The sequence below is a fragment of the Globicephala melas genome, chromosome 1, assembly GCF_963455315.2.
Source record: "Globicephala melas chromosome 1, mGloMel1.2, whole genome shotgun sequence".
Lineage (NCBI taxonomy): Eukaryota > Metazoa > Chordata > Mammalia > Artiodactyla > Delphinidae > Globicephala > Globicephala melas.
The window spans coordinates 21903111-21927111 of record NC_083314.1 but is presented as its reverse complement, the minus strand read 5'-3'; the positions used below and the strand labels follow the sequence as shown (position 1 = coordinate 21927111).

At 45.7% G+C, this 24001-nt stretch overlaps 1 protein-coding gene across 5 annotated transcripts in view; it reads right to left on the bottom strand.

Moving 5' to 3' along the window:
- CNIH3 (cornichon family AMPA receptor auxiliary protein 3) overlaps nt 1-24001 on the bottom strand; it is a 282061-nt gene that overhangs the window by 69346 nt on the left and 188714 nt on the right. For all 5 annotated transcript variants that reach the window (XM_060301346.2, XM_060301412.2, XM_060301391.1 and 2 more), the window contains one exon: nt 4094-4162. In XM_060301346.2, the coding sequence (XP_060157329.1) occupies nt 4094-4162 (69 nt within the window). The remainder of the gene's footprint in view (nt 1-4093; nt 4163-24001) is intronic.

The following is a 24001-nucleotide window of genomic DNA, read 5'->3' as shown; positions in this document are numbered from 1 at the left end:
GAGGGCTTCCCATTCAAGCCGCGAAGAGCATGTGTGCCTGATTAGTGTGTGAGGTGGGGAAGTTCTGGGCCCATTGGTTTTATTTTTCTAAAGTGGCTGTATTTAGAGGAAGCAATCTTCCCACTCAATTAGACACCAGCAGTGCCCCCGGGCTAAGACTTTTCAAGATGCCCAAGTCTAGCTCCAGAGTCTGGCTCGCTGCCAAAGGAAGATGCTCCAGGGCTGCACAGGTGATGATGCTCGCCTGACACACGAAGTGCCGCCTCCCCTTTCCCGCAGAGACTTCTGCGATTTCTGAAGCCACTCTGAACACAGCTGTGGCATCTCCCAGTGCGTCATTACTGAGGCAATTTTGGTTGCGGTCGATGTGATCATGAGATTCCTCGTGGATCAGGAGAAGACAGGTGGCTGGGATACTTCAATTTCCCTAATTAAATCATAAATATAGTGATTCCTGTGCACCCTTTAAGCCCAGAGGAAAGAGCCCACATCAGGACAAATTAGCATCCACATGGCTAGGAAGACAGACCACATCCTCCTCAACACACGTGTGTGTGCATGCGTGCACACACAAGCACAAACAGAGCTGGGCACTGAGGCTGCCTAAATGGAGAATAGTGGGAAAAGGTGTGAGATAACAGGCATGTAAGACGGAGGTTCAGGACACACGCTAGCTCCTTCCCCAGCAAGTCAGATCCTCTAAAGGACACTTCTCATTACTTTACAATGATATTAAATGCCCAGCTGGCAAAAGGAAGGGGAAAGGGTTAACATGAGAAACTAGGAGTTAAAACAAACATTCCTCCTCTTCCTACCACATGGAAGAGGGGTCCACCCAGAGGGTCTGACAATATTTAGAGCTTAAATCCAAAGAACCAGTGGGCCTCATGCACGTTGATTTAGGAATGCATCACACCGGGCTTCCCCGGTGGTGCAGTGGTTGAGAATCTGCCTGCTAATGCAGGGGACACGGGTTCGAGCCCCGGTCTGGGAGGATCCCACATGCCGCGGAGCGACTGGGCCCATGAGCCACAACTACTGAGCCTGTGCGCGTCTGGAGCCTGTGCTCCGCAACAAGAGAGGCCGCGATAGTGAGAGGCCCGTGCACCGCGATGAAGAGCGGCCCCTGCTTGCCACAACTAGAGAAAGCCCTCGCACAGAAATGAAGACCCAACACAGCAAAAATAAATAAATTAATTAATAAACTCCTACCCCCAACATCTTCTTTAAAAAAAAAAAAGCATCACACCAATCAGCAATTGTTTATAACACAAGTCCATCCAGGGCTGGAGTTACCGAGCAGTGAAGCAGCTTTGTCAAGCCACCTGAGCCTGAGATGCTGCTTCAGAGGATCTACAGGGGCCCAAAGAGCTTAAAGATGAGTTAAATGGGGCTTCCAAAGCGTTTAAGTTCCTGCCAGGGAGTAACATCATAAAAACTGGGGGAAATGTGTCTAATACACTTCCATTTAGGGTTTCTATGGATTTTTTAAAAAATCTCAGACAAGAGTCCTTTACTTAAGGGCTTGAGTCTATCCATGAGATGTCTGGCCTTTGGGACCCAGACTCCTTAATTAATTCATTAACTAATTAAAAGTGTGGCTTTATTTTTTTAAATTTTTATTGGAGTATAGTTGATTTACAAAGTTGTGTTAGTTTTGGGTGTACAGTAAAGTGAATCAGTTATACATATACAGATATACACTCTTTGTAAGATTCTTTTCCCATATAGGTCATTACAGAGTACTGAGTAGAGTTCCCTATACTATACAGGAGGTCCTTATTAGTTACCTATTTTATATATAGTGGTGTGTATATGTCAATCCCAATCTCCCAATTCATCCCCCACTTCCCCTGATAACCATAAGTTTGTCTCCTACATCTGTGAAGAAGTGTGGCTTTTTAATAATAGGAATAAAGAGTTGAGATCCAGCTTCTCTGCTATGCAACCTCACCCTTCAGTCATTCATTCTTCCATCAACAAATAGTTATTTGAGCGCCTACTGTGTGCAGTTTCTGTCCTTGCACTGACCTTGCACAGAAGCTCCCAGTGGGACATACACGGGTCCTAATTTTCTTTGTTCTGTCCGAACTAAGGAACCTGCCAAGGTGAGACGGAAACGGGCTCCACAAACCCGTCTCATGGTTTGGCCAACCTCCTGCACCCCAGTGTTGAATTCGCATGATGGAATCGAGGGGCAGGGCACTATTTCTTCACTAGTATTTACCCTGAGATCACACAAGAAACTCTGGGTGTTCTAAGTGGGCTGCTTTCTAACTTGAGCCCAAGCTACCAGGAGGAAGGGAAGCAGGCTCTTGACTCCCTGGCATTCCAAACAGAAGCACCCTCTTGGACTAGGGCAGCTCTGTGCACCCGGTCGATGTTGACGAGCCAAGTGTGGGACGCTGGGGCCAAACACAAAAGCATCCAGAAAGAAAGGAGACCCAAGGTGCAACGCGTTCAGGCCTACAGGAGCCAAGTTATCACTGGTGGTGGTGAGGCTGGCAGTTGGAAACAAAGTGGATTTGAATAATGACAAGTTTCATAAGATATAGTAAGTGTTCAGGTGGATCTTAGGGATTCTTCCAACTTGTCACAAAATTCCGCTTCACACAGTTGACTTGGAGAGGGTTAGGCTCTCTTTCATAGAATCAAAGAATTTGATGCCAAAGGGATTATAAAATCAGGCTCTTAAAGGCACAATGTAGAGTAGGTGGTAAGAACCCAGGCAGACTTGGGCTCCAATCCTGACTTCACTGCTCATGAGCTTTGAGTCCTTGGATAAGAGTCTATAAACTGGGTAAATAATGCCTGTCTAGCAGAGCTGTGAGGATTATAGGTTACATATATATAGGTCCTAGCATGTAGTAAAAACGCAAAAAAGCAACTCCAATAATAACCCTGTACTTTAGAGAGGGTGACACCAAAGCCTGCTCCCCTGGTCTTCTGGTACCTCCCTAAGAGCACAGCCCTCTTCAGGGGGCCTGCAGTTAAGGAGAACAGACCCCTCGTCCCTGTCACTAAAGAATGATGTCATAAGCCTTCCAGGTTAATATTCATACTAATATATATTTTTCTATATATATATATATATATATATATATATATATTCACACTAGAAAATTCCGGTGTTCTCTCTAAAACTTTTGACTGAAACTATCAAACTATCAACAGAACTATTCAAACAAAAGCATGCCTTGGCGCTGGAAACCAGGGCCTGGAAGGAAGTTCAACTCAATGCAGGCCCAGCGAGCTTAGACTGAGAGACGGACTCGCGTGAACCGTGAGCTCCATCCTTTGGGCCCAGTGGTCCTGGTCTGGAAAGTGTCTGGAAAAGGCTCTGTCCACAGGCGGGCTGGTGCCTGGCTCTGGGATGTGGGCTGCACTGAGCAGAGGGGCGGACAGCCAACACCCACCCCCACTCAACAGACGTGAGGTCTCCCTCCTCTCCCCGCGTCGAGGCCTCTTTCTGCATCCATTCCAGGGCACGTGGGAGGGCAGCAGGCACGGCCCGACAAGCCAGATGGCGCAGCAGAACTCTGGGAAGAGCAGGTGCTGGGGCAGGAGGTCTCTCACATGCTGAACCCGGACCGGACAACCAGACCGCATCGGGTTCCCCAGGGGGAGGCAAGCTGACCTCAGGCCTGCAGAGCCTCCCGAGATAAATGCTTCCCGGGTGAAGGATATGGGGTGAGTAGCTGCATACAGCAACCCCCCTGCAAGCCTCCCTCGGAGAAACCTGGCCAAGTGCAGAGCAGGGACAGCCACGGTGATGCTCCTACACCTGCCGACATGGTGGCCAGCCTGAGCCTCTCTCCTTGTTCAAGGGGGCGTAGCCAAAACCCACTAACATGGGGCCTTGAGGACTCCGCAGCCACAGCACACAGACCTCTCCCACCCGGGTGGTGGGACTGCTATACTTGACTTTGCATGATAAATGGAGACCTCAGCTGCCCCGAGCCAGGCATGGAGGTGCAGCCCGGGCCGAGCCTGCGCTTCACTCATCCTACTCATGGAGACCTCGCCCTCCTTCACAGGCCCTGGGTGGCCTGGGGTGACACCACCCTTCCGGCCACCAGCACCCACCACCTACCGCATGAACAGGGTTGCACTGGTCGATGGGGTTCTTAAAATCCGTCCTTAACTCATCAAAGGCAATTATCTGAAACAGAAAACACAGAATCAAGATGTTAGCGTCAATGCACCACATCAAAAGCTTCCTCTGATTTGGTCCAAAATAACTCAGGAGGCGGGCGAAGTTTATCAATGACACAAGACTGGCCAGGAGTCAATCACTGTCAAAGCTGGTAATGGGCACCTGGGGTTGATTGTACTCTCCTGTCTATGTCTGTGTATGCTTTAAAATCCCCAAAAGAGGGCTTCCCTGGTGGCGCAATGGTTGAGAGTCCGCCTGCCGATGCAGGGGACACAGGTTCGTGCCCTGGTTCAGGAAGATCCCACATGCCGCAGAGCGGCTGGGCCCGTGAGCCGTGGCCTCAGAGCCTGCGCGTCCGGAGCCTGTGCTCCGCAACGGGAGAGGCCACAACAGTGAGAGGCCCATGTACCCTCCAAAAAAAAAAAAAATCCCCAAAAGAGGGAACGGGAGGGATGTTGTTTAAGGGTAGATACTTAAAACTAACAGATAAATAAGTCCTGGAGACCTAACACAGTACAGTGATTACAGACAACAAAATTGTATTATAAACATTAAACTTGCTAAGAGACTAGATCTTAATTGTTCCCAGTACTTGAAGAAATGATAACTATGTGATGGGATAGAGGTGTTAGCTAACGCTACAGTGGCAACCATATTGCAACATCAGTGTAGCAAATCTCTATGCTGTACACCTTAAATGTACTCAATGCTGTATGTCAAATATATCTCAATTTTTTAAATCCCCAAAATAAAGTTTTTTAAGTTTCCTGTGCTTCACAAAAATGTAGAGAAAACACTGTTTCGATGAGAGTAGTCTGGGGTTTGGATAAAGGCATACAAAAATTTAAAACTTCAGACCAGCACTTTCCATTTTCTCCTTCAGGAAAAAGCTGTTTACTTTTTATTTTTGTTTATTCTGGCAGAGATGCTGATTAGAAGTTAAATGGATAGAAGTCAGGCAAATGGGAGAAGAGAAAAAGCAAGAAAGCAGAGTTGACAGGAATAGAAACAACCCAATCTCTAGCCGTCCACAGCCTGGACGATCAGCTCCTGGACAGTCAAGGCGTCACACCTTGGTCCATTGCACTTGGGTTCTCAAGGTCATTCTGGACAGAGACTCAGAGGTCCCCAGAGAGCAATGGTTTCCCCCTTTGTCTGGAGGGGAGAATGTTGGAAGTGACCTTCTCTGGTCACAGAACGAGGCGTGACCCAGGCACAGAAAGAACTAACTAGAGGTGAAGCTTCCTAACCCCGGCCCACCTTGTCCCCCAGATGTCCCCAGGGAGACTCAGGGACAGAACAAGGTGGTATTCAGACACGAGAGTGTCCTCTCTTAGGGTGTGGACGTCTTAGGTCCTCTCCTGGGCTGCATACAAATGGACAAACCAACTCCCCCAGGAAGGCACATCCCAGGGGTCCCTGAACACTTGGCAGAATTGCTGAAACAATGAAGCTGCCATCCCACCCTCAACAGTCCCTGTTCCTGCAGCATGGAGGTGAAAGTAAGTACCAAGTGAGGGAAAACAACACGCTTCCCTCGAAAAAGCAAGTATGCTTTTAGAGCAATCACATGTCATTCTGATTTCAATACTCCTGCAGAATTAGGGGGAAATTCTAGTACAAGTTGTATTAAATAGACACATTTCTATATCATCCCTCGCCAGATAGTTCATTATCCAGCCTATACCTGAACCCTGTAGTAACAAGAAACTCACCACTTACTGAAGATGCTCCTTCCGTCCCTGGCTACCTCTAATTAATTATCATCTTCCTTTACCGAACTAACATATAACTCCCTAAGGTTTCCACCCACACACTAAGCCAGGGTCAGCAAACTACAGCCTGCAGGCCAAATCTGGCCTGCCACCCATTTCTGTACAACCTGTGAGCTAACAATGGTTTTTACACCTTTAATATAGTAGAAAAAAATCAAAAGAAGAATACTATTTTGTGGCAATGTAAAAACTATATCATATTCAAATTTGTTTCCATCAATAAAGTTTCATTGGAACGTAGACACAATGATTCTTTTATATATGGTCTATATTCTTACACTGTGATGGCAGAGCTGAGTAGCTGCACAGATACCATATGGCCAGCAAAGCCCCAAATAGTTAGTATCTCACCCTTTACAAAAAAAAAATTTGCCAACCCCTATTCTATTCTTTTATTTCTCCTCTAGAGTGGCAGTGTCCAATATGGTAGCCACATTTGGCTATTTTAATTAGTTAAAATTAAATGTAAAATTCAGTTACTACACTTTAATTGCTCAAAATCACATCTGTCTAGTAGCTATTAAACAGCACAGATGTAAAACATTCCCATCATCACAGAAAGTTCTATTGTGTACAGCACTGCTTTAGAGGCACAGAGGATCGTTGAATCACTCTTCCACAAGCAACCCCTTTAAGTATTGCCAGCTATGGTGAATGCAGCCAATCTTCCTTCTTCAGGCGAAATCTCTCCAACCTTTACTTAGATTAACTGGCACTAAGTTACCTCATCATTCTGATTGCCCTTCACTGACATTACAGGTTGTAAATGTCTTTACTAAAACATGACTGTCAGAACTGAACACCATACTCAAGGTGAGGTCAGATGGCTCAGAGAGTAAACGTCTCACTCCCCTCCTCTGTTCTGTAAACTATGCCTCCGTTAATGTAACCTGATAGCATTAGCCTACTGGTAGCCACATCACACTCCTGGTTTCATACCAAGCTTGCATTGCCTAAAAGCCCAGGTCTTCTTCATGTGCTTCAGTTTAACTAAGCCCACCTCATTCCAACATGTCCATTATTGGATTTGGGCACCTAAGAGCAGAAACTGACATTTATCCCTTTTAATTCCTCCCTATGGGTCTAATCTGTTGAGATATGATCTATCTCCCAACTACAAATGCTAATGAACATAATGTGTTCATTATCCACATTCACCATGATCTAAATACAAACAGAGCAGGACCAAGGGCAGAACCCAAAGCTCGCCACTCCTAGCTCCCAGGAGGCTGACATAAGCAATCTTTCGGCTCCTTATTTACCAATTATAAAGACAATTCATCATATTTTGATCCATTCAACTGAAAGTAAATCTCTGGATAGCATTAGAACCCCATAACTGTTGGTGCAGCATATATAAGCTCCCCAAAGAGGCCGGGAGCTCATGGACGGAAGGAGTCAAGCCCTACGTCGTGGACATGACTGAAGACTCACTTGTGTAATTCCCACCTCCAGCCCTGACCTGGGCCCATGTCCCTGTCTAAGTGCCGGGACGTGGGTCTGGGCTGAAGCGAGCAAAGGCTGCCGGTGCTTAAAGCAGCAGGAGAGGAGCCATGGGGATTCCGAGTTGGTAAGTGCATCTGAGAGCGAGCAACCACTGCCCAACTTGGGTCCCAACTTGGAGGAGGGTGTGAAGAGGGGAAGGCCAGAGTGCAGCTTATGCCTTTGAGCTCCACGAGATAACGGGTACTTTGTGGCTGTTTTCTGATGATGGTGATGGCGATGTGCACAGTGAGGATAAAGGCTTTCAGCATCCCTACCCCCGGTAACTACTCACTAAATGATCCTTCCATTCACTTGACAAACATTCAGTGAGCATCTTTCACTCACAGGCACTGACGGGGCTAGCCCCTGCAGGTACAAAAATCAACAAGATACTGTTCCTGTCCTCACCAAGTTCCTGGGCTAGAAAGGAAGAGAAGCATGTAGACAGATCATTCTGCTACAATGTGATACGTGCTATATAAACAAGACGACTGTAATAATAGCTAACATTTAGGGCATGCTCATTATATCCCAGCACCTCCACAGTCAAAACACAGAACGGCTCCATCACCCCCCAAAATTCTCTCCTGTTGCTCCTTTGGAGCCAACCCTTCCCCCATCCCTAACCCTAACCTCACCCCCACCCCGGACCCGGACCCGGCAACCATGAATAGTTTTGTCTTTTCCAGAAAGTCATTTAAGTGCCACCACGCCGTATCTTGGCTTTTGAGTCTGGTTTCATTCACTTAAGGTAATGCATGTAAGATTCAGCCACGCTGTTGCCTGTATCATCAGTTTGTTCCTTTCTGTTGCTGAGTAGTATTCCATTACAGAGATGAACCACAGTTTATTCATTCACCTGTTAAAGAACATGTGGGTTGTTTCCAGTTTTTTACAGTTATGAATAAAGCTGCTAGAGACATCTGCATAACAGTTTTCATCTAAATGTAAGTTTTCAATTTTCTTGGGCAAAGAGGATATGGATCGCTGGTTCATGTGGTAAGTGTATGTTTATAAAAGAAATGGAGAAACTCTTTTCCAAAGTGGCTGTACCATTCTGTATGCCCACCAGCAACATATGAGAGTTCCAGTCACTCCACTTCCTCACCAAAACTTAGTATTGTCAGTTTGGGTTTCTTTCATTTTAACCATTTCAATGGGTGTGTAGAGGTATCTCATTATAATTTTAATTTGCATTTCTCCAATGACTAATTACGTTGAGCACCTTTTCATGGGCTTAATGGCCATCTGTGCATCTTCTTTGGTGAAGTGTGTGTTTAAATCATTTGCCTATTTTATTTTTTTAAATTCAGCTGTTTTCTTATTGATGATTTTTGAGAATTCTTTATACATTCTGGATATAAGTCCTTTGTCAGTTATGCAAATTGCAAATTTAAAAAATTTTTTTAATTGAAGAATAGTTGATTTATAATATTGTGTTAGTTTCTGGCGTATAGCAAAGTGATTCAGCTGTATGTATGTAGATATATTATTTTTCATAGTCTTTTCCATTATGGTTTGTTACAAGATTTTGAGTATAGTACAAGATATTGTGCTATACAGTAGGACCTTGTTGTTTATCTTTTATATATAGTAGTGTGTATCTGCTAATCCCAAACTCCTAATTTATCCCCCCCACCCCACTTTCCCCTTTGGTAACCACAAGTTTGTTTTCTATGTCTGTGAGTCTATTTCTGTTTTGTAAATAAGTTCATTTGTATCGTATGCAAATATTTTCTTCTATTCTGTATCTTGTCTTTTCATTCTTAATAGGATGTTTCTAAGAGCAAAAGTTTTTCATTTTAACATTTATCAGTTTATCCAATTTATCAGTTTTTCTTATATTGATCATACTTTTGGTGTTGGATCTAAGAACTCTTTTGGATCTAAGAACTCGTAAGGCCACAGAGATTTTCTCCTAGGTTTTTCTTCTAAAACCTAGGGTTTTCTTTATGGTTTAAACTAAAAATTCAATTTCTTTAATAGATTTAGGACTATCTGTTTATTGATTTCTTATTACATGAGCTTGGAGCATTTGTGACCTTAAGGAACTGGCTGATTTCACCAAAGTTGTCAAATTTATAGGTCAAATTTATATTCCGAGCCACCCTCACTGCTTGTTTCATTTTCCCTCTTGGTTTTCTTGCTAAACTTTTGAGATGGAGGCTTGAGTGAGCACAGAAAAGGCTAGAAAAGGCAGCAGCTAAACAGTGGAAACAGCAAGAGAAACAGTTCTTCCACAAGCTGCATAACAGAGGTTCTAGCTAATCAGATTGTCTATGACCTTGCCTGGGGCTGGGCTGTGCAGGAGATGATGCTCAAGAGGGAGAGAAGGTCAGATGCCAGGACCTAGTTGTGTACAGAGCTGGAGGCTCCAAGAGAGGCAGAGCCAGGGGCTGGGGAGTCCACAGAGAAGTCCAGAAAGGAAGGGAGCTCCAAGAAGAGAAACACACTCGATGAGAAGCTGTTTCTGTGAACCTTGAGCCCTGACCCTGCCACCACTAGTCCTGGGCTAACTCATCCCCCAAAAGTCCTGACCCAAACCCTCCAGCTGCTCCCCAGCACCCCGGCCCCAGGATCATGAATCAACAATTCACTGGCCTTTGGAAGAATTAATATTGTTAAAATGGCCTTACTACCCAAAGCAATCTACAGATTTTATGTGATCCCTATCAAAGTACCCATGACATTTTTCACAGAACTAGAACAAATAATCCTAAAATTTATATGGAAGCACAAAAGACCCAGAATTGCCAAAGCAATCCTGAGGAAAAAGAACGAAGCAGGAGGCATAACCCTCCCAACTTCAGACAATACTACAAAGCTACAGTCATCAAAACAGCATGGTATTGGCACAAAAACAGACATATGTATCAATGGAACAGAATAGAGAGCCCAGAAATAAATCCTCACACCTACAGTCAATTAATCTTCGACAAAGGAGGCAAGGATATACAATGGAGAAAAGACAGTCTCTTCAGCAAGTGGTGCTGGGGAAGCGGTACAGCTGCATGTAAATCAATGAAGTTAGAACACTGTCTCACACCACACACAAAAATAAACTCAAAATGGCTTAAAGACTTAAATATAAGACATGACACCATAAAATTCCTAGAAGAGAACACAGGCAAAACATTCTCTGATGTAAACCATAGCAATGTTTTCTTAGGTCAGTCTCCTAAGGCAAAAGAAATAAAAGCAAAAAAACAAAAAAAAAAAAAAAAAGAGAGAGAAAGACCTAATCAAATCAAACTTATAAGCTTTTGCACAGCAAAGGAAACCATAAACCAAACGAAAAGACAACCTACAGAATGGGAGAAAATATCTGCAAGTGATACGACTGACAAGGAATTAATTTCCAAATTATACAAAGAGCCGATATAGCTCAATATCAAAAAAAAAAAAAAATCAAAAACTGGGCAGGAGACCTAAATAGACATTCCTGCAAAGAAGACATACAGATGGCAAATAGGCACATGAAAAGATGCTCAACACCACTAATATTAGAGAAATGCAAATCAAAACTACAATGAGGTATTACCTCACACCAGTCAGAATGGCCATCATTAGAAAGTCTATGAATAATAAATGCTGGAGAGGGTGTGGAGAAAAGATGACCCTCCTACACTGCTGGTGGGAATGTAAACTGGTGCAGCCACTATGGAAAACAGTATGGAGTTTCCTTAAAAAAAAAAAAAATAGAGCTACCATACAATCCAGCAATCCCACTCATATGCATATATTTGGAAAAGACGAAAACTCAAATTTGAAAAGATGCAGGGGCCCCAATGTTCATGGCACCACTATTTACAGTAGCCAAGACATGGAAGCAACCTAAATGCCCACTGACAGATGAATAAAGAAAATGTTGTGTATATATATATATATATATATACACACACACACACACACACACACACACACACACACACACACACACCATGGAATATTACTCAGCCATAAAAAAGAATGAAATAATGTCATTTGCAGCAACATAGATGGAACTAGAGATTATCATACTAAGTGAAGTAAGTCAGACAGAGAAAGTCAAGTATCATATGACATCACTTATATGTGGAATCTAAATGAACGATACAGGGCTTCCCTGGTGGCGCAGTGGTTGGGAGTCCGCCTGCCGATGCAGGGGACGCAGGTTTGTGCCCCGGTCCGGGAAGATCCCGCGTGCCACGGGGCGGCTGGGCCCGTGAGCCATGGTCGCTGAGCCTGTGTGTCTGGAGCCTGTGCTCCGCAACGGGAGAGGCCACAACAGTGAGAGGCCCGCATACCAAAAAAAAAAAAAAAAAAAAGTAAAAGAATGATACAAATGGGCTTTCTTACAAAACTGAAATAGACTCACAGACATAGAAACAAATTTATGGTTACTAAAGGGGAAGGGGGGGAGGGATAAATTAGGAGCTTGGGATTAACAGATACGCACTACTATATATAAAACAGATAAACAACAAGGTCCTACTGTTTAGCACAGGGAACTATATTCAATATCTTGTAATAATCTATAATGGAAGAGAATCTAAAAAAGTATATATGTAAAACTGAATCACCTTGCTGTATACCAGAAACTAACACAACATTGTAAACCAACTATACTTCAATAAAAATTCACTGGTTAAATGAAGGCCCTGTGAGGGGCCTCACCAGGGATTAGAGCCCCTCCTGTGCAATGTCAGCCAGGTGTGGGTCAGCCCTAACTCTAGACAGCCTCCATCCCATCGGGCCTCATCCCGAGGTGGGAAGCAGCCTGGACCCACTTCAAGAGGCAGGGAATTACAGAAATCCTCTACAAAGCATCTCAAGAAGGCTTCTTTCTTTAGGCCCACAGCGTTTATAATTAGGAGATCAAAAGTCACCTTGCTTGTCTGAAACAGTTATTCTGCTAAAAATAACTATGCTCTACTATGAAAAAACCTTCCTGGAAGAGTAAGAATGAGAGAAAATTCAACCTCCATTAGCTAATAAGTCCCCAGGGCTGCCCCATCACAGAGTTTAGCATTCGGAAAAGCCTCTTTTGTCTGGAACATTCTCTCCCCTGTGTTCGTTCCACAGTGTCCTCTGGTTTCTGAAAGATCTACACTGGTTGAAGCCTCACAATCTTGGATTTGTATCACATCATCTCACTGCAACATTCCATCTGCACAAGGACTCTGTGCACTGGATATCCCCCCAGTGTACAGTTTGGGAAACCAAGCCCCAGGCGGAGTGTTTGAATGAAGTACTGGCCATGGCACAGTGGGCGAGTAACAGCCCACACCAGGAACCGGGTTTCTGAATCCTGGTCAGCTGATGCTCCGTGTAGCACAGTGCGTTGTCTCTCTGTGACTTGAAATCGTTCAAAGAAAGTGTTGAGTTATTAAAGATGCCCAAGACTCTTTCCTAGGCACCCACCATGTCCCTGGCACTGCCCTTGGCTCTGGAATACAGTGGTGAGCCAGAAGATAAGGTCCCTGTGCTCACAGACAGGGGCAGGGGACAGAATCAATCAATAAATAAACAAGAAACATACCTTAAAATGATAGGCTGCCTGAAGAAAGTATAATACAACAGGGTGATATGAAGACCTAGAATTGGAGGGCGGTCAAGGAAGGCCTCTTGGAGGAGGTGCCGTTTCAGGTGAGAGGCTGAATGACCAGGAGCCAGACATGGAAATTTCCAGAAAGAAGTTACTAGGGCCTGCAGAGGCCCTAGTGGGAAACAAGGTCGGCGGGGATGAGGTGCCAAAAGGCCACGGCAGCTGAAGCCCAGTGAAAGAAAGAGACACTGGGAGGGGACGAGGCCAAGAGCGGGACTGGCCAAGAATCCCACCTGGTGTGGGACTCATCTAACCGGCTCCGCGAAGCAGACCTGTGAGCTGAGGCCCTGCTCAGCCCAACTACTCCGTTGGTGATACGGCCTCTACGTTACTCACAGAACTGAGCGCGTCTGCTGCTTGTGGTCTCACAATCCAACAAAGGGGTGTGACCGAGGGGGACGTCGATGAGACAGGTCAGTGTGTGTGAATGCAGTGTCAGGTATGCACACTGAGGAGTAGGTGGTGGGACGACGATCTTTGGGTCCTTTCTGCAAGGCCGCTAATTCACCCAGAAAAAAAGTCAGTGGTCAGAGGCAGTATGAGAAAAGACCAGGAATCCTGGCTAGTCAGACCCAGGAAGCCAGAGAATGATTTGGGGCTAACCCACCCCAGAGAGCAATCGGACACTGGGAAAAGCTGTCCAAAGTCTTCTAATGAGAGGACACGTGGGGCCTGAGCCCCCAGAATTTCCGCCTACCGATCCATCCATCAACAGGGACAGCTCTGTCACCCAGGCGTGCATTCAGACTCCTATCTGCAGTAGGGCCACCTGGGCAGAACTTCCTGATTTCTCCATGTTATAAGTTGAATAGTGTCCCCCCCAAAGTCACCTCAAGCCTCAGAATGTGGCCTTATTTGGAAATAGGGTCTCTACGGATATAATCAGTTAAAATGAGATCATACTAGACTAGAGGCCCCAAATCCAGCGTCCTTATAAGACACAGAAAAGGACACACAGAAATGGGGAGTGGTGCAGCTACAAACCAGGGAGCACCGAGGGTTGTCAGGGGCCATCAGGAGCCGGAAGACACAGGGAAGGATCTTCCCTAGAGCCGTCAGAGCGAGTAGGGCCCTGCCCTGACTTCACACTTCCAGCTTCCAGAACTATGAGAGAATACATTCCAATTAAGTCACCTAGTTTGTGGTAATTAGTTAAGGCAACCCTGGGAAACATATAGAGTCCAGTTGCAAAATAGCTGAAACCGTTGCTGCCGTGACCTAAGATGTTATCAGGAAAAAATGGCTTTTGGTGCCACCCGTGAATGTTAGTTAGTGAAAGAAACAGACAGGAGCATTTCCAACCCAAAATAAATACCTCCCCGGGGAAGCAGGCTTTTATACTCACTACAAGCCTTCCTGTAAGTTCCCTAAAGCCACACTAAGAATATACTTTTAATTTAGAAAGAAGTCAGTTTTTTACTTCCTCTCCATGTCTTGTCCCAACAAGAGCAATTCCTTCAAACCACTGCCCAAGCCTTGGGGCCGTTTTTGAGAGTCAGGAGCTCCACCGGATGGGAGAGAGACGGGGCACGGGAACAGATTTATTGGCTGTACCACATGGGCTTAGGGTTAGTGTCGCTTTTATGTCTGATGCTGGAGCAGCTGAAGAGTCCTAAAGGTTCTGTTCACTGATTCTAAACTGCTACAGGCAACTGTTTGCTAAGCCACACCTGAACCCCCAAGAAGATGGACTCCACACTCATGGGTACCACGCAGGTAGGCCCCATGTCCCCTTCCCGCACCATCACAGAGTGAGCCACCATTGGCTCCATGCCTACCTGCGTCACGACAGGTGCTGCCTCTTTAGGGGGAAGAGCCCTGCACCCGGAGGAGAGCTCGGTGGGGTCTTTACCCTGCAGGGACTAGCTGTGTAACCTTGGGCTTGTCATCACTTTTCCAGGCTATGGTTTCCTTATCCACAAAATGGGAATAATAACTCTCCCTACGTCAACTGGTTGCCACGTGAAATGAGGTGCCAGAGACCACAGTGTCAGAGCAGGAGAAATAAAGATGGTGTTGGATGAAGAATGAACTGCCATTATATAAAAGGCTCCACACGGCAGAATGGTTAGCATGTGCCTGTGAGTCAGAAACCCTCAGTTCAAATCCAAACTCCACCTCATCTATCTGAGTGACTGCAGGCAAAGTGTTTAACCTCTCCAACCTCAGTGTCCTCAAATAGAAACAGGAGACAGTAAGGGTTCTACCTCCTACTGGGGCTGTGAGGATCAAACGAAATAATGTCCATAAAGCACTGGGCGCGATGCCTAGTGCATAGCAACAATAAACATTAATTACTACTTTTATCGCTGTAGTTGTTACCACCGTACAGATGTTTGGGCCCCACCTCCCTGATTTTGAGCACAGTCATTAGCATCACACAGTCTGGATCCAGGAGAACCCAGGCACTTTAGGGAAGGAGGATGTAGGTAGGAGCGAAGGGCAGAGCTGCTCTGACGACACGCGTGGGTGAGAAAGTGCTAGGGCCCATCCTGTCACGGGTGGGAGACTGAACACTGGGATGCTGGGAAGGAGGCTGGGATAAGCAGGTGAGCTGGGAAAGGAGGCATCAGCTGCCCCCAGACCAGCCCCTAGACCTGAATGATGAGTACAAATTGGGGAACACAGGACACGGCCTATCAGCCATTGCCTCTGCCGGAATTTGAAGACACAGGTGGTTCTGACATTGCTTCCCTGGTCCCCGTCTAGTTAACAGAAAACAAAGAACCCCCCAGAGCCAGGCACATCTGGGATGGGAGGCAAGAGAGCAGGAGACCAGGCAGGCCCGGCCGACTTTCTCCTGCCGACACTCAGCAGGGCAGTCCCCAGCTCCAGCCAGCAGCCATCCGGTCAGGGTGAAATCCAGAGGGGAGGAGGGGATGAGAAGGCGCCCCCCCCCCACCGTCTGCTGACTTGTGGTGGGCAAGGCAGCCCCCTCTGAAGAACACATGCCGTGAGGCAGGGGTGGGAGTGTAATAGGGAAGAACAAATCTAACTCCATATTGGATCTGTTTCTTTTACTTTAACCTTTGTATTCTATTGCTTTCTCTGCAAGAATATTGCCTATAGCCTGAAATATACAGGATAGCCCATTCTCAAGGCTCTGAACTTTAAAGGTATAACACTTTTCCACTCACACAGAGATAAAAAGTTGCGGAACAGAGAATAACATTTGTCTTGTTGGAGGTTTACAGGACCATCACGACCTATAGACACCTATAAGGACAGCTGCAAGAACAAAGGATTCTGACACCAAGAAGTCTGCAACAACCAACAACTTTTAGTATGTAAGAAGCCTGAATTCTAACTTGGGTAAGATGGTTCTTTGGGACACTAGTCCACCATCTTCTCAGTCGGCTGGCTTTCCAAATAAAGTCACTATTCCTTGTCCCGACAATTTGCCTCTTGATTTATTGACCTGTCTTGTGGTGAGCAGTACGAGCTTGGACGAGCTTGGACTCGCTAACAGGCGGAGGGCAGCAGCAGGCAGCCTTCTGGGGTCTTCCCGGTCCCACTCGATCAGGCCCCAGCCGTCTGCTTCTCCCAGCCCCCAGCTCAGCCAGCACCCACAGCGCCACAGCCCACCACGTGAAGCAAGTCGCAAACCACAGAGTGTTCTAAGCAACTAGTGCCAGCCCCAGTTCCCACCTCCTCCTACCAAGTTTGTGTTTGCTCTGCCATCCTTGGTTCTCAGACGTGAGATTTCAGGAGGAATTTCTGGCCTGAAGGGTTCGGGGACCCTCCAGACACCCTTTGGGGTCTTGGCCATCAGCCTCCCACATGGCTCTTGGAATTTCTCCTCTTGATGGTTCCAGCATCCTCTGCTCCTTGGGACAAGCAAATGCCTCCTCCAGCCCCCAGGCCTGGAGCACTCCACAGCCAGCAGGCCCAAGCTCTGGGGGGAGTGCACACCCAAGGGTGAGTGTGAACATGCATCAGTGAGGTCCCCACACCCCAAAGAATCTCCCAGGAAGAGCCATCATTAGTCATTCTTAAAAAATGCTTACTAGGATCTACCATTTGCCAGGCACTGTGGTAAGAACTGGAGATACTACAAAAAGAAAGGCAGACGGGCACTGGGCTCTACCAGTGACCAAGGCTCTCTCCTTGCCCAGGCTCTTCTGAGCCCTCTTCCCAGCTAGGCTTCAGCCCTGGGCTCCATGTCCATCCTTGCAGAGTCTAGTTTTAGCGAGAATCCTGCTAAGCTGGTTTGGAGAGAATCCCCACTCTCGATATCTGATCACCCTGGGCTGTCTTCAGCAAGAATCCTATTAAGTCAGTGTAGTAAAAGTCCCCCCACCCTTGATATCACCTCTTAGTGATTTTCCATCGCCAACCCCTTCACCCTGCTCCTTGACTACAAATCCCTGTTGTGCTTGTATTCAGAATTAAGCCCAATCTCTCTCCCCTATTGCAATAGCCCTGAATAAAGTCTTCCTTACCACTTTAACAAGTGCCAGACCATTTTTTTTTTTTTTTAACACCAACTTCGATTTATTCTCTTGTGTTAACTCTGAAAAAGCAACATCCTCTGGGAGCAGTAGCCTATTAAGCAAGACATTGATTTTTGCAAATCTAAGTGTGAACTCTTTAATCAAATTGAAGGTGGAATGTGTATAAAGGGAGGCAGAACTCCAAGCTCTGGGCCAGAACTTAAGTTTTTTCAAGTTGTTGGCGGTGAGTTGCTTCTTTTGGTTTGAGATCCGCAGGAGCAGAGGGTGAACTAACCGTACTCCTTGGTTCATGACACATCATCACCATGGGTCTGAGAAAGTCCCTCTCTTACTTTATTTACTCATCTATTCATTTCCTTTTCTCCCATTAGCCCTTTCCCTCCATCATAGGTGATTATTGGTTTATGTTTAATGTGTATCTTTCTCTTTGTTGTGTTCTTCCAAAATGTGTGTTTGTGTGCATATATTCTTTAAATAAATTTATTTATTTATTTATTTGGCTGCGTCGGGTCTTCATTGCTGCACACGGGCTTTCTCTAGTTGCGGTGAGTGAGGGCTACTCTTCGTTGTGGTGCACGAGCTTCTCACTGCGGTGGCTTCTCTTGTTGCGGAGCACGGGCTCTAGGCACACGGGCTCAGTAGTTGTGGCTTGTGGGCTCAGTAGTTGTGGCTTGCGGGCTCTGGAGCGCAGGCTCAGTAGTTGTGGCACCTGGGCTTGCTCTTCAGCATATGGGATCTTCCCGGACCAGGGCTCGAACCCATGTACCCTGATCTGGCAGGCAGATTCTTAACCACTGCGCCACCAGGGAAGTCCAATGTGTGCATATATTTTATCAATAATTTACCTAACTGTATTTCATTCTCTTTCTTCCCTTTTGCACTCAGCAGCGTAGCTACAGGGCTCCACAGGCGTAGCCACTACGGTTTGCCTACCAATGCTCCCAGTGAGAGACACCGATTTGACCTTTGCACATCAAATAATGCTCCCAAATCCCCACGCATGTTCCCTTAAGGATTGGTCTGACAATTTTATCGAGATTTATACCTAGGAGTGGAACTGCTGGGCCATGTGGTTTATGTTTTTTCCTAAATTGAACTAAGTACTCCCCTGCTACCCTCCTAAGTGGCTGTACTCCCCCAGCAGTGCTGAGGGCTCTGCATCCCACATCCCAGCCAACACCTGGCAGCATCCAGCTTTCCAGCTTTTGAAGTCTAATAGGTTTTAAGGTTTGATCTTTCTGTTGTTTTAACTTGCATTTCTCCAGAAAGAGCCTCTCTCCATATAATGGAGAGCCTTTTAGATTTCTTTTTCTGTAAATTGCCACCTGAGCTGCTTGGTCCATTTTTCTATGTGGTGGCTGCCATATTTCTTTTTGAGTCGCACTTGTTGCTGGTATGTTGTAGATGTGAATCCTCTTTCAGTTTTAGACATTTTGAATACTTTTTCTCATCCGTCACCTATTAATTAACTGTGGTATCCTTCATTGAGTGGAAATCCATTTCTTAAAGTTTTTTTTTTAAGAAGTCCTTCCTTGCCCCTAAGACAGAAAGATAGACGCTTATGTTATTTTCCATTTTCTTTATGAGATTATAGAACTCTAGTTAGTCCTTTCCTGTCCTCCAACACCAGTGACTTGGCTATAGTGGGTCAACTCAAGGGATCAGAATTACTTCAGTCACTGAATATTTAATGAGCACCTACTATGAGAGGCATTGTGCTTGGAGCTGCAGGTAGAAGATAGGACATGGTCCTTAGACTCAATGACAGGAGTGGAGTAAGAACACGTGACATGACAGGAGATGAGAGAAGTCAGGAAAGGGCAACCCTAAGTTGAAGGAATGAAATTTCCACTTGCAAACTGCCTGGAAGAGACTTGTCTCAGTAGGCATATGTAAATCATATGCAGGTCAGATGAAAATGACTATGCAAATATTTGTATATCTCAAGAACAGCCCAGAGAGGAACATCCTTGGGGCTTTAGAATTCCTTTCCCAGTCTAATGTAAATTGGTACAGCCACTATGGAGAACAGTATGGAGATTCCTTAAAAAACTAAAAATAGGGCTTCCCTGGTGGTGCAGTGGTTAAGAATCTGCCTGCCAACGCAGGGGACACAGGTTCGAGCCCTGGTCCTGGTCCGGGAAGATCCCACATGCCACGGAGCAACTAAGTCAGTGCACCACAACTACTAAGCCTGCGCTCTAGAGCCTGTGAGCCACAACTACTGAGCCCGTGTGCCACAACTACTAAAGCCCACGTGCCTAGAGCCTGTGCTCCGCAACAAGAGAAGCCACCGCAATGAGAAGCCCGTGCACCGCAACAAAGAGTAGCCCCCGCTCGCCACAACTAGAGGAAGCCCGCACACAACAACGAAGACCCAACACAAGCAAAAATTTAAAAAAAAACAAATAAATAAATTAAAAAAAACAAACAAACTTTGTCAAGAAAAAAAATAACAACTAAAAATAGAGCCACCATATGATCCTGCAATCCCACTCCTGGGCACATATCTGGAGAAAACCATAATTTGAAAAGATACATGCACCCCAATGTTCATTGCAGCACTATTTACAACAGTTAAGACATGGAAGCAACCTAAATGTCCACTTCCAGATGAATGGATAAAGAAGATGTGCTGTATATATATACAATGGAATATGACTCAGCCATAAAAAAGGAATGAAATATTGCCATTTGCAGCAACATGGATGGACCTAGAGATAGATTATCATACTAAGTGAAGTAAGCCAAAGACAAATACCATATGATATTGCTTATATGTGGAATCTTAAAAAAAAAATGATACAAGTGAACTTATATACAAAACAGAAACAGACCCACAGACACAGAAAACAAACTTATGGTTACCAAAGGGGAAAGGAGGTGGGAGGGATAAATTGGGAATTTGGGATTAACATATACACACTACTATATATAAAATAGATAACCAACAAGGATCTACTGTATAGCACGGAGAACTATACTCAATACTTTGTAATACCTATAAGGGAAAAGAATTTGAAAAAGAATATATACACACATATATATATGTATATATTGATATATAACTGAATCACTTTGCTGTACACCTGAAACTAACACAACATTCTAAATCAACTATACTTCAATTAAAAAAAAAAAAAACAGAATTTTTTTCCCAATCTAGAAGGATTTGTACCAGGACTAGAATGTAAGGCTTTAACATTCAAGTCCTCAAAACCAAATGTGGAATCAATCACTAAGAAAAAATGGATCCAATGCACTCAGCTCAGCCTCCATGGTGCACCTAATGGGCAGACTCCTTCCTTGTAAAGCCATTTTCTGGGAGTCATTTCCTCCAAACCCACACACGCCCACGAATGAGTTTGGTGAAGGAAGGCTGAGCCATAATTCTCTGTGGAAACCTACACGGGCTGCTATGACACTTCTGGTAGCAAATGCCCGCTGGAATGATCTCCTGCCGAGAGACTCTCCCACCACCAGGGGAATACCTAAACATTTTGTTTATTAAGGTTTTTAAAGGAGCACCATCTGCTTTGAGAAGTCTTAAGAGCCAGGCGCTATAAATTTAATAATTGAAATACTTCAATGGAAGAACAGCAACTACAGTATCAAGTGAGAACGAAACCAAAATGCCCAGGCCATGCTCCTGCTGGCACTCCTTCCAAAGCAGGGGAGAAAGCGGGATGGATAACTTCACAGCAAGGGTGTGTCAACACCCCACCTCCCTACCCTCACTACCTGCACGCTTATATAAGGTAAACAGCCTGGGCTCACGGAAAGGGCACTTTCCTGCACGGGAGTCAGGAACTTGAGTTTGGGTCCTGGCTCTGCTCTTGACTGTGTGATGTGGGGCAATCTCTTTGCCCTCTTGTGCCTCAGTTTCCTTGTGTGCCAAATCAGCACATGGGAGCAGATCAGCATTTCTGAACGTGGGACAGGAATGGTAAGCATTTCAGCTTTCTTAGGGAAGTTGTCAAAACACAAGGGGGCATGGGCCCTGCCCTGGATCTGTTAAATCAAAACTGGAGGAGAGCATTGCCAGGGCCAGTTGAGAACTACCTGACCATCGCTCCAGCTCTAATGTGCTGTGTGAGACTTGGAGAATGTTATCGCGTCACATCACCTGCAGCACCCTTCAGACCATAAAAGCCCAGCACATTAGCCTTCTCAGGAACTACAGACAGTCCTCAGGTTTATCACTAAGTCTTTAACTCTTACCTGTAGATACCATTCCATGGTGTAGGGAGAATGGGAAAAAAGCTATAAATCTCTTTGCAAATACAAACATCTTTAACATAGTAACCCTAATTGGAAACATAGCTTTGATCTCAAAAGTGAGTCCTGGCACGTACCACATATGCAAAGAATATATGCAAAGGATCCCATTGGGTTATGAGTGGGATTTCAGGATGCAATGCTCTGTGAGAGGAGACACCGTTTTGTTCATCACTCCTGTGAGACAATAGAAAATAGATATATTGTTCTCTGCCCCTGTTCTCGGCACAGCGTTCCTAAAACTCTTACAAATTCCTAAGGGAGTAGGAACATCTTTCATCCTATTGAGGCAACTCTGGGTGGTCTCCTGGATGGCGGCTGGTCACCAGAAAGACCAAGTCATGATTAGACTGAAAGTTTGGAACTTTCAGCTCCCCATTCTCCAGAGAGGGGTGAGGGGCTGGAAATGAGTAAATGATTGATGATGCCCATAAGAGGAAGCTTCCATAAGATCCCAAGGGTATAGGGTTTGGAGAGCTCACAGGTTCGTGAAGACATCCACACTGGGAGGAGGATGCACCCCAACTCCATGAGGACAGAAGTGCCTGTGCTCAGGACCCTCCCAGACCTCGCCTTATGTATCTCTTCATCTGGCTGTTCATCTGTATCCTTTATCATATCCTTTAATAACCTGGTAAACGTAAGAAGTGGTTCCCTGAGTTCTGTGAGCCGCTGAGGCAAATTAATCGAAACTGAGGAGGGGATCGTGGCAACCTCCAGTTTGTAGCCAGAAGTTGCATGGAAAGTGGGGACCTACCACTTACAGTTGACATCTGAAATGGGCAGCCGTCTTGTGGGACTGAGCCCTTCAACTGTGGGATCTGACACTATCTCCATGCAGACGGTGTTAGAATTGAGTTCAATTGTAGGACACCCAGCTGATTTCTTGGTGTGGGGAAAAAACCTCCACACACTTGGTGACCAGAAGTGAAGCAGTAAAGGAAACACAACAGAAAGGGAAAACCCTCAGTTTTTCCTTATATGGCTGCATCCTCAGCTCTTGGATCAGGACCAGGCAGACAGTAGTTACTCAATAAATATCTATTAAAAAGATGAATGGGGCTTCCCTGGTGGCGCAGTGGTTGAGAGTCCGCCTGCTGATGCAGGGCACACTGGTTCGTGCCCCGGTCTGGGAAGATCCCACATGCCGCGGAGCGGCTGGGCCCGTGAGCCATGGCCGCTGAGCCTGCGCGTCCGGAGCCTGTGCTCCGCAACGGGAGAGGCCACAACAGTGAGAGGCCCGCTTACCGCAAAAAAAAAAAAAAGATGAATGAACGAGTTTGCCCATCTTTGTATCCTTGGCCCAGTGTTTGCAATAAACATTAAATGAGTGCATGAACAAGCATGGAACATTTTATACTTCTCAAAATATCTGTATAAATATTTCATTAGTTGATCACACCACCCACCCAATGCTTCTTGCAGACAAAGTGGGGGACGTCTTTCTCCTACCCCACGCTAGTCTTCCTAGGTGGATTTGTTTGTGCTTAAGGACAAATTATCTCCGCACCAAAGATGGAGCCCTGGGGGACTCAAGCATTCAGGAGGGTAGTTCCCTGAGGGCAGTCACATGTCCATCCATCATGAGGCAGGTCCCAGGATTCAAAACCTCCATCCAGATCGTTCTCCTCCAGACCCCCTAAGTGATTAACTGAATTTACCCATAGTTGAGAGAAGGAATCTCTCTCTCTCTCTCTCTCTCACACTCACACACACACATCCCAAAGGAAGCCAAATAAGTTGGTTTGAAAATTTGGATCTAAGCTTCCCAGAAGCTAAAGTAGGAAGAGAAATCAGACACGTAGTTCTCAATGTCCAGAAAGAAAAAGGTTCCTCGGAGGAAACACTATCCCAAACACTCACATCTGAAAATTATTACCGCACTATTTTAACCACAGTAGAGGACACACACAACTAACACAGCAACACAGCAATAGGTGTTAGACTTTTCCTTGGCGCCACCCTCAATGATGGCTGAGAAGTCAACACAAAATGTGACTCAGGAAAAACATTTTATGGAGGCAGGACAACAGCACCCAGATTTTGAATGTGCTGCAAATAGTCTTCTGCTAATGTATCTCCCAACAAGGCGTCTGAACAGTTGGAGAACACGCAGAAAGAGGCTGGGTTTCAGCAGAGACCTCAACTGCAGGTGATCTGTGCTGCTCCTACCACATGGAGCTCCAGCGGCCGCCAGTGACCCTGACAATGATTTGCGAAAATGAGGATTCTAACCAGGCTCCTCTCTCCTGCCTGGATGTCCATT